This window comes from Aspergillus ibericus (genome assembly GCF_003184845.1).
Source record: "Aspergillus ibericus CBS 121593 unplaced genomic scaffold BO80scaffold_44, whole genome shotgun sequence".
Classification (NCBI taxonomy): domain Eukaryota; kingdom Fungi; phylum Ascomycota; class Eurotiomycetes; order Eurotiales; family Aspergillaceae; genus Aspergillus; species Aspergillus ibericus.
The window spans coordinates 83960-93032 of record NW_020292142.1 but is presented as its reverse complement, the minus strand read 5'-3'; the positions used below and the strand labels follow the sequence as shown (position 1 = coordinate 93032).

Here is a 9073-nt window from a genome sequence, read left to right as displayed (position 1 = left end):
GTGCTGGTGCTGGTGCTGGTGCTGGTGCTGGTGCTGGTGCTGGTGCTGGTGCTGGTGCTGGTGCTGGTGCTGGTGCTGGTGCTGGTGCTGGTGCTAGTGCTAGTGCTAGTGCTGGACGGGGTCGGAGTGCTGCTGGTGGTGCTGATGCTGATGCTCGTCGACGTGCTGCTAGTCGTGGGGATGATGCTGCTGGTCGAGGTACTGCTGCTGCTGCTGCTGCTGCTGCTGCTGCTGCTGGAAACTGTGCTCGAAGAACTACCCTCCTTGTCAAACACAACAATGTTGGCATTGCCGCCCTTGGGCACCGTCACCACACAGAACGACGCGCCACCGGCACCGTCGGTATTGGCGCCCGTCATCTCATTCACCCCGTTGACGGCCGGGTCGATCTTGCACGGCAGGCCATTGCAGCCATCGCCCTCACACTCAATTTCCACACCAAAATCAGGAACCACATCGCGGAACGGCGTGGTCGGCTCCAAATAGATCGGGTTCCATCCGATCTTCACAAACGTGTTACCCTCGCCATCGGTATTAGCGCCAGCAACATACGGAGACCAGTTGCCGTACGGATTCTCCGAGGTGCCCCAAACACAGGCCGTCTCGGTAGTATAACCGGGTGGATTGATATAGAAGCTGACTCGTCAGTATCATCCCCTTCCAATAAACGGAATCAAAACCTACTGCGCGGCCGTTTCACACCAGTAGCTCAGATCCGGCACAGCCAGGGTAACCAGCTCCTCCACCAGCGTTGGAATCAGCATAGCTTCGTTACCCGGAAGAACCGTCTGGCAAAAGGCAACCTGCTCCTTGCACTTGTTCTTTGCGCTGACGACCCCCGTGCCGTCCTGGCAGTACGGTCTATCCGGGAAAGGCTTCTGGATTTTGCCGTCCTCGTCACAGTAAAGCCCGCCGTTCTGCTCTCCGTCAGTCTATAATCAGTTGCCAGGCTGCAGGTTACTTACCATGGACAGGGGATAGGTGTACGACGTCGCCTCCGGGTCCCACTGCATGGAGACCTGACCCGCCGGGCAGGCATACGGACAGTATCCGCCAGGCTTGCACTCCTGATTGGGACTCATGGCCCAGCCGCCGTTCAGCTCGCTAGGCGTGACGGCAATCAAGCCCTCCCCCGAGGGGAACTGGCAGCTGCCTCCCCTCTTGGCCACGGGGGCTTCCACCTCGACGGAGCGGTGGACGTGATGATGGCCATGGTCATGACCATGGCTCGCTGCTTCAGCAGCAATGGCAAGCAAAGCCACAATGGCGCTACTGGACTTCATGGTGAGAGGGTAGCGGAATGTGATCTATATACCAACAAAGATATGATATGTATCAATCGCTTGAGAAATATATGCAGATATGCAGACAGATAGGTAGCTAGATGAAAAGAGGGATTATACGACGCCACTTGGGCCACCCCAAATGAAAGACGATGGTCAGGAAGAATCAATGTCAAGAGACATGTAACGAATGACTGGACCGAAGCGGACTTGAAAAGAAAGACAGAGAAACGGGGCGCAACGCAGTGAAAACACCACACCAGCAGAAAGTAAAAGAGCGAAAAGAAGAGAAAGCGAGCGAGGAAGAGAGAGAGAGAGAGGGAACTAAAGGCATCCACCAGCAGCGAACAGCCAGATGGGAGATCCCCCCCCCCCCGACTTGCCTAATCCAGCAAACCCTAAAGCTTCGTTCCGTATCGAGGTACCTGCGCCTTTCCTTATTGGGCCACGCCCGGCCACCCGTCAGGGGGTCGCGCCAATCAGCGCCCATGGCGGCCCCGGCAGTTCATGGCTAAGAGCTCCACTTTATGCCGTGGGATTGGCTCAGACGCACCGGGGAGGGGGCAATTTCCGATGGATGCAGTCTCCTTTTATAGCAACAAACCCTCGTCGTGATGGACCCTGAAGAATCAATACCCTAGATAGGATGAAGATAATCCATGGATGGGGGACAGACAGACAGATAGATATGTAGATTGTAGAGAGGTGGACTTGAAGTAAAAGACAGTCTTTGTCACAATCCTAATTGTGGTCGCATGGCTCCCAATTCCCAGACCAGGATCATCACAGTCCAGACCGGATCAGCGGCGCCGCAGCTGGCCTGGGAGATAGCTCTGCGACGGCCCGCGGTCGAGTCATGGCACCAGGAACACTCGCTCGCAAAAAAGGGGGCGGCCCAATGGCATCGGGAGCTAGCTAGTCGAGCAATAGTCCCAGTTAGCTTCTCGCTCTCTTGCTGAAATGCCGTGTGTTCTCATCAAACCCTGTTTGATTGACACCCCGTCAATCAATAGTTGTCAATACTATCTGCACTGAAATCACGTCCACGTTCATCACTCCCGCGTCACCCATCGTCCAACGTGGAGGGAGGAATGGCAGGTCTGAGCTGAGTTAGTGTAGCACAGACTCCGGACTACTCCTGTCCTTCCACTCCCCTCCACCCCTCAAACACACCCTCCCCATCGCGCCATCCCCACGCAACACAATAATGTCTCGCCAACAACCGCCACTCCTCCATCTCATCCAGCATCTCCAGCCCCGCTACCCGCTCCTTCTCCGTCTCCGGCACCCATCGCTCCCACAGGAAATCCACATCCGCCGCTGCCTGGCCCCCCACAAACCCCAACTCTTGGAGTCGCCGTCTCTGGGCCCCGAGCGACGCATACTCCTGCAGGGTCTGGAGCTGGATGCCCCTCGTAGCAAGATTGGCCACCATGGTGCGGCCGAACGCGTCATCGGGCCGAACGGGCTCGTATAGAATCAGCCCTACCGGCGTGGTCGAGGGGAGCAGGTCCTCTGTAAAATAGCGGACCACGGAGCCCGCCTCTTCCGGGGTGAGGTATACGAGGCAGCATTCGGAGATCAAGAGGGTGGGCCGGGTAGGGTCGAGGCCTGGTAAGCGAGGGGAGGTCGCTAGATTACGTAGATCGAGAGGGTGTAGGTGGTAGGAGGAGGAGTGAATGGCGTCGTTGGTGGGAGAGATTACCACATCGTCCTGGCTGCCGAGGACGCGCTGGAGGAGCGGGGCGGCGCGGATGTATTTGATTTTGGCGGAGGTGTTGACGGGAAAGTCGATCTCGTGATAGAAAATATTGGGACGCGGGGAGGAGGAGAGGAGCCGGAAGACGCGCGTGTCGGTGCCGGCACCGAGGGAGATGATTTGTTTCTGGGTCTGCGGGGGATGGGCGTCGAGGAAGCGGGAGATGAGGTGGTCGATGGCGGTGGTGCGGACATAGGTTCCTGGGTTGATCATGGAGTCAGAAACGAAGAGATAGAAGCTGGTGAACGCTGACCTCTATTAATGATGGGCAGCCGACGGGTTTCCATGCCAGGGGCTGTCAATGCCGGGGCGAAGGCATCCTGGAGATATCCTAGGCTCACGGCGCTGAGGCGAGACACGCTGGCGTCATTGTCGGTGCCCTGCACCACGCGGTCTTTGGCACCATGCGACCCGTGGCCTGCATCGCCGGCCTGACTGCCACCGCGAGATCGGAATCGGCCGCGACCACTGCCGCGACGAAGGGAGTTGAGGTTGGGAATCTGGGAGGCGGACATGGTGCCGGGATGAATTAATGATGGAAGAGCCCGACTGGAAGCTTGCGGGCGGCGGGGACGATTCAGGAACTGCCCCGCGCTGCCGCCCCCACTAGAGTTCCTGTGTTGGAGGTACTGTGCAGGATACACCTTGCAACTCGTCCAACATCTAAGGATAATCTATGTCTATGTACACGCTCGTCCCCTCACACATACACAAAGTTGTTCCGGCACAGCGGGCACGTGCTCTGGTTACTGCTCTTGAACCACCGGAACAGACACACCGAGTGGAACGTGTTCTTGCACGTCGCGCACCGCTTGTTCGGGGTCTGCATGTCCGTCGAGATCACCGAGTAGCAGATCGCGCACTCGCTCTGCCCCTTGAGTGCTCCCTGCACGTTCTTTCGGAACGCCAGCAGCCCATCCACCAGGTTGCCGTTGGCAAACATGATCACGCCTTGGATCGTCAGCAGCCAACTCCGCCACTTCTTTTCGTCCACCAGCACTCGGCTCCGGCCAACCACCAACGCCGGCTGCAATGGGTAGGCCGGAGGAAGCGAGATAGACAATGCCACCGGCGGTGAGTCCTCGTCCACCGGGATGCTGGCGATGATCTCCGCCGTCTTGGAGGCGATCTTCACGTTCAGCGCGCGCTCTTCGTTCGGATCCTGGGTCGAAATCCATTCCGTGACCCCCTGCAACGAGTCCCCAATCACCAAAGGCGAGATCTATCATCGGTTAGTCCACCATACGAACAGGCGAATCCGGACAGGTGAGCTTACGAATTTCTCAGTCCAAGTCGCCACAGGCCCCTTGATGCGCTTCTTTGTATCAAGCCACCAACCCTTCGTCATGTTGGCCAGGTGCCGCAAGCAGAGGAAATACAAGTGCACAAGAAGCCACTGGATCTCAGACTCAGGGCTCTCGGACTGGTCGAGTTCGAAGGAGCGAACGTCGAACTTGGACGCATCCACCATCTTTCCGTGCGATCGTTGCAGGAAATCGAACATAAACTCTAACAGCGGGCTGAGACTTTCGTTATCCTTGATGCTGGCCACGTAGTTTTCTTGGACCGCGAGAGACTGGAGCAGGTCAGAGAATCATCCCTACAACATCGTACTCAACACATACCGCATTCACAAAGTGGTCGAAAACCACCTTCCAGCTCAGAAGATACGACCGGACTGCGGCCCACAACCTATCGTCGCCATATGCGGCATTGACCGCTTCCATCGTTGGCGCCTCAAGCAGCAGAGACATCAGCTCATCCGGCAGCCCGACCGTCGTCTTCGACAGTGCCACATCGAAAGACACCTGCTCCTGCACGCTCGGAATGTACCGGTGAAGGACAGTGTAGGCGGCCCGCTGAACCGCGGGGCTCTGCGCGGTCAGAAGTGGGAAGAACTTGCTCACGTCCTCCAGGTTGTCAATCGGGATGACATTGAGGAAGCGGCACAACAACTCGACAACTACATCTCGCGGTTGGTGGAAGGTGGTCGAAGAATCTGTCCGGTCAGCATCCAATTTGACGCACGTGAATACAACACACTCACCGAATTTTCGGAGCGTGGACGTCAAGCTGTTGAACAGCGTTGTCTTTCGATCCGACCACGCATCCTTCACGTCGTCGTTACTCTCTTCGTCCCCTGCCAACGACTGGAGACGCGCAAAAAGCCTGAACGACGATAACAGAGCCGGGAGAGCTTCGTCGCCGCCACTGGTCTCTTGCCATGTCGTGCTAAGGATATCCATACAGGTCTCCCAGTGAGAGCCATAGATTTCCTGTAGGTTAGGAAGCATTACAGCCAGGGTCTGGAAGGTCTCAGCCTTCACACTGAGCGACACGCCTTCAGCCTGGAGACATTGGATGAGATGCTTGGTCAGGAAAACCAGACGCTGCGTGGGAATAGAAGCCGCAACGTCTTCTTCGCCAGATAACAGAAGGTTCAGCAGCACCAGCTTGCGAAGGCCTAAGGCTAGATTAGTAAATGATAGCAAAAAGACAGAGCTCAACTGACCATCTTTACTCTCTTCCTGGGGCTTCAGCCCCGTGGAGTCGGCGACAAACTCGTTGCACAGTCGCGTACCGGCGGGATTGGACAGGATGGCAGGTCGCAACACAGCTACCCAAGAGGCCGAGCGGATAGCGTTCGCCTTGCGCATATCTCTACAAAGTTGCGTAACCTCTTCTGAAGACCGGCTCTTGTTCGAGGGGTCCACCGACTCCATGATCTTCACAAAAGCCACTCCAATCTGATAGTCTAACGGGGACAAGGCATCCCGCTTCTCAATCTGGTCTTTCCAATATGTAGAAAGCATAGAAGCGACTGTCTCTCCCTGTCCAGCTTCCTGCGATTGAGCCCAGCTATTGATGACCTTTCGGCCATCGCTGACGATTTCCATGTACTCCTCACGCTGCTCGGGAAGTGTGAGGCCGGTTATCCCGTTGCAGTTCTGGATGCTCAAGTCATCGTCAATGAGCTGTACCGCCAGAGGCACATTGTAGAACAGCGTCTCAAGCTCTTCGACACCAAGACATCCGGCAAGGTCAAACAAAGAGAGGATTTTAACGGTGTAATATGCCAGCCGGAATGCCGACGAGCAGTTATTGGAGTCGCGGGGAATACGTGTGTAGCGCTCGCGGAATGTGCCTGACACCCTGCGATCAACCAGATGCACGGTACCGGCAAGCGGACTCGTGATGGCAGCTGATAGCCGAGGAGGGAGCTCAAGGAAAGGTCCCAGAGCATCTTCCCAAGACTGTCGGGAAGGCAGAATGTCTTTGGCGACTTTGCCGATATCCTCGGGCTTGACATTTTGTAGCAGCTCTTCGGCAATCCCCAACAAAGATCCGATGCTTGATATCGTTAGCCTCCCTTTCCGTTCTTCTGTGGACCGATAACTTACGAAACAGACTCCTCGTTGACATTCTCGAAGTGATGCTGCAAGATTTCAAAGCTTGATTTGGCACTTGCTTCACTGACGACGGACTCTTTCAGAGTCCTGGACAGCGATTCCGCAAGACCTGCTACTTCTTCATCCGATGATTCCGTAAGGAACAGCAGCTTACCAGACAGTTTGGAGCCCTGGGTTCCGCTCTGGAAATTCCGAACTGCACTGGGGACAGAAGCCGAAATCCGAGAAAGTCCTTGCAGTGTATCAAAGACCTTGCTCTCCTCAGACAGGGAATCGACAATTGAAAGGAATATGGAATCCGTCAATTCCCCATGAGAGGTGTGGTTCTGCAGCACCGCTATAACAATCGACCAGTGAAGGTCGCTGCCTTTGCAGGCTCGGTCGAGGGCTCGCATGATTAAGGAGGTCAGTCCAGACTTGTCGCCCAATTCCTGGAAATCAAGAGATGAGAGGAGCTTCTGCACAGCATGTGCATTCGAGGATTCCGGATCAGATTGCGCAACATGTTCAACAGCCTTCTCAAAGCTAGAACCATATCCATCCCATGATCGGCAAGCCATGATGATAGATACTAATCGATCGGCGGATGGCGATGCCAGGAGTTCTGGGGCATCGTCCTGGACAAAGCTCAGCAGCGACTGGGAGCCCTGCGCAATCTGTGGAACGTTCCGGATAATTTCTTCGACGACCGCAGCGGCCCCGTACGGTTTGCCATTTCGAGAGCGCAATACCTCCAAGCAATTATCAAGCAGTGGTAGATTTGTGTTCTTGCAGATATCCACAATTCTTGCTTCAAGGTCGGTATCGGTCAAACGAGAAAGCAACGAGGCTTCCAAGGCAAAGAGCCTTCCAGCTTGCGCGCATACTGCGTCCTGGGAGGACCTAAAGTCCTTGGACTGCTCGGGTGATGATAACTTCACCGCTTCCAGCAGGCCATCGCATAACTCCGTCCACAATTGCGTCAACACCGGTTCATACCCTGGCACACTCAAAGCGACGACACAATCGGTGCAGATAGCTTCAGCTGATTGGACGGGAAGTGTCCATTGCGGACGATCTTGTTCAGGCTTGACGTGTTGCAATGACAATGGAGAAAGCCTCTCGCGCAGGAAGTTCACTCTATCATCCTCAATAAGCCGACCGGCAAGCCACACGACAGTATCAATATAGGCCTTCCAACCAACTGCACGATTCTGCCGAGGCTCATCCCTTGAGTTCAGTCCTTCCTGGAATGATTCTGTCAACTTAACCGCACTCGACAGCCCAAGAGTAGTTCCGGAAGCCGATTGCAGGTCGATCTTTTCCAGGGTTTCGAATGGAATTGTCTGCAGCAATTGGTATAAGTTTGGCCAGAATGCACTTGCTCCGCTCTGGGAACCTTTTTGTATGTACTGGAGTAGTCTCTTTGAAGCAGAGGATTTTCCGGAATAATCTCCGGTCCATAATTGGGGCCTTGCAGATGTTACCTGCAATATCGTCTCTGACAGCTCCGATGCGGAGCCTAGTTGGGAACTGTGCAAGGCCTTGCCGATCAAGGCCGCACTGATGAGCTTCCAATCAAGCTCCTCAGGCTCTTTAGAGACTGCTGACCGGGTGAGAATATAGAGTGATTTCCGGACAAAAGGGTCGTCGTGGTAAGAGAGCGCCCACAAAGACTTGCTACCTAGTAGATTTTCGATTGTGGCCACATCCTTCTGAAGATCTTCATGGGTGGAGTGTCCTGCATCAAGCTCTCGTTAGAAGGTACTTGGCCCAATAGTGAGATCGTGTGCATACCTAAGACCCGGTTGAACAACAACAGGGCGGTTCCTGCTACGCGCGCATACTTTGCCTCTGCGTCATCGGGCTTGACGGTTCTTTCATCGCTCAATGTCTGCGCAGTCTGTTGCAGAATGACATCATCCACAAAGTCCAGGATGGCGCTCTGGTAGACCTTCCAGACGCCGCTCCTCTTCGCGTCGGTCGTGAAAACCCGCGTGAAAGACTCCAAGGCAGACAGGTGGACCGGTCTATCATTGTCATAGATCCCCGCAAGCCACGCGCCGATGACCTTGGGGAGGAAGCGGGCAACCCGCTTTCCCACGAGGCAGGCAATGGAGCCTTGAGTCGCATGGGCTGTTTGCCTCACCCTACGGGAAAGGTCAATGGATGCGCGCGGGTAGATTTTAATCTGCGGATGTCCCGAACCACGATCAACTTGCTATTCGGAGCGCATGAGGCGGATATAGACCTACCCAAGCTTCCAGGAACCCGTCGTCAAGCGTCCCGCCGCGATTTTCGACCCCAGAGACATGGTCTCTCAGATCATCTAGTGCTCTTGTCCTGGTGACCTCATCCTTTTTCAGGAAGTTCTTGAACGCAATCCCCAATTGCGCTTCCGAGATGCGGGAAAGATCCGGCGGCTCAGCCACATATGTAAGAGAGGATGGCTCTCTCCCTTGGCTAGAGAAAGCGCTGGAGAATCCACCAAGAGCGCCAAAGGTACTGGCCGCAGCCCGGCTGCTCGAGGCCTGAGATTTGAACTTTTTGCTCATAGTCGAGTGGGGTGAGCGGGATGTAAAGAAAATGACGGAATGAGCGTGTATACAAGGGAAGTACGCGGAAAGAAAGACGAGGAAGTT

General features: G+C 55.3%; 4 protein-coding genes across 4 annotated transcripts; all 4 read right to left on the bottom strand.

Annotated features, from left to right (window-relative positions):
* Window positions 1–168: 168 nt before the first annotated feature.
* BO80DRAFT_437720 (SUN domain-containing protein) lies at window positions 169–1283 on the bottom strand (the record flags this gene model as incomplete). The annotated part of the gene is made up of 4 exons (XM_025721012.1): window positions 169–241; window positions 274–636; window positions 685–932; window positions 966–1283. The coding sequence occupies 4 exons, from the start codon at window positions 1281–1283 to the stop codon at window positions 169–171; spliced, it is 1002 nt and encodes a 333-aa protein (XP_025571812.1).
* Window positions 1284–1369: 86 nt separating this feature from the next.
* BO80DRAFT_189902 (uncharacterized protein) lies at window positions 1370–1906 on the bottom strand. Its single transcript, XM_025714105.1, has one exon. The coding sequence runs from the start codon at window positions 1771–1773 to the stop codon at window positions 1456–1458; it is 318 nt and encodes a 105-aa protein (XP_025571811.1). The 5' UTR covers window positions 1774–1906; the 3' UTR covers window positions 1370–1455.
* A 422-nt stretch (window positions 1907–2328) lies between these two features.
* Window positions 2329–3649, bottom strand: ppm1 (protein C-terminal leucine carboxyl O-methyltransferase ppm1). The gene is made up of 2 exons (XM_025714104.1): window positions 3296–3649; window positions 2329–3242 (listed from the first exon to the last, which is right to left on the bottom strand). The coding sequence occupies exons 1-2, from the start codon at window positions 3555–3557 to the stop codon at window positions 2416–2418; spliced, it is 1089 nt and encodes a 362-aa protein (XP_025571810.1). The 5' UTR covers window positions 3558–3649; the 3' UTR covers window positions 2329–2415.
* A 93-nt stretch (window positions 3650–3742) lies between these two features.
* On the bottom strand, window positions 3743–8986 carry BO80DRAFT_448285 (ubiquitin-protein ligase RKR1; the record flags this gene model as incomplete). The annotated part of the gene is made up of 8 exons (XM_025721661.1): window positions 3743–4264; window positions 4319–4618; window positions 4668–5041; window positions 5090–5506; window positions 5555–6393; window positions 6444–8172; window positions 8229–8622; window positions 8687–8986. 8 exons carry the CDS (start codon window positions 8984–8986, stop codon window positions 3743–3745), a joined length of 4875 nt encoding a protein of 1624 aa, XP_025571809.1.
* Window positions 8987–9073: the final 87 nt, after the last annotated feature.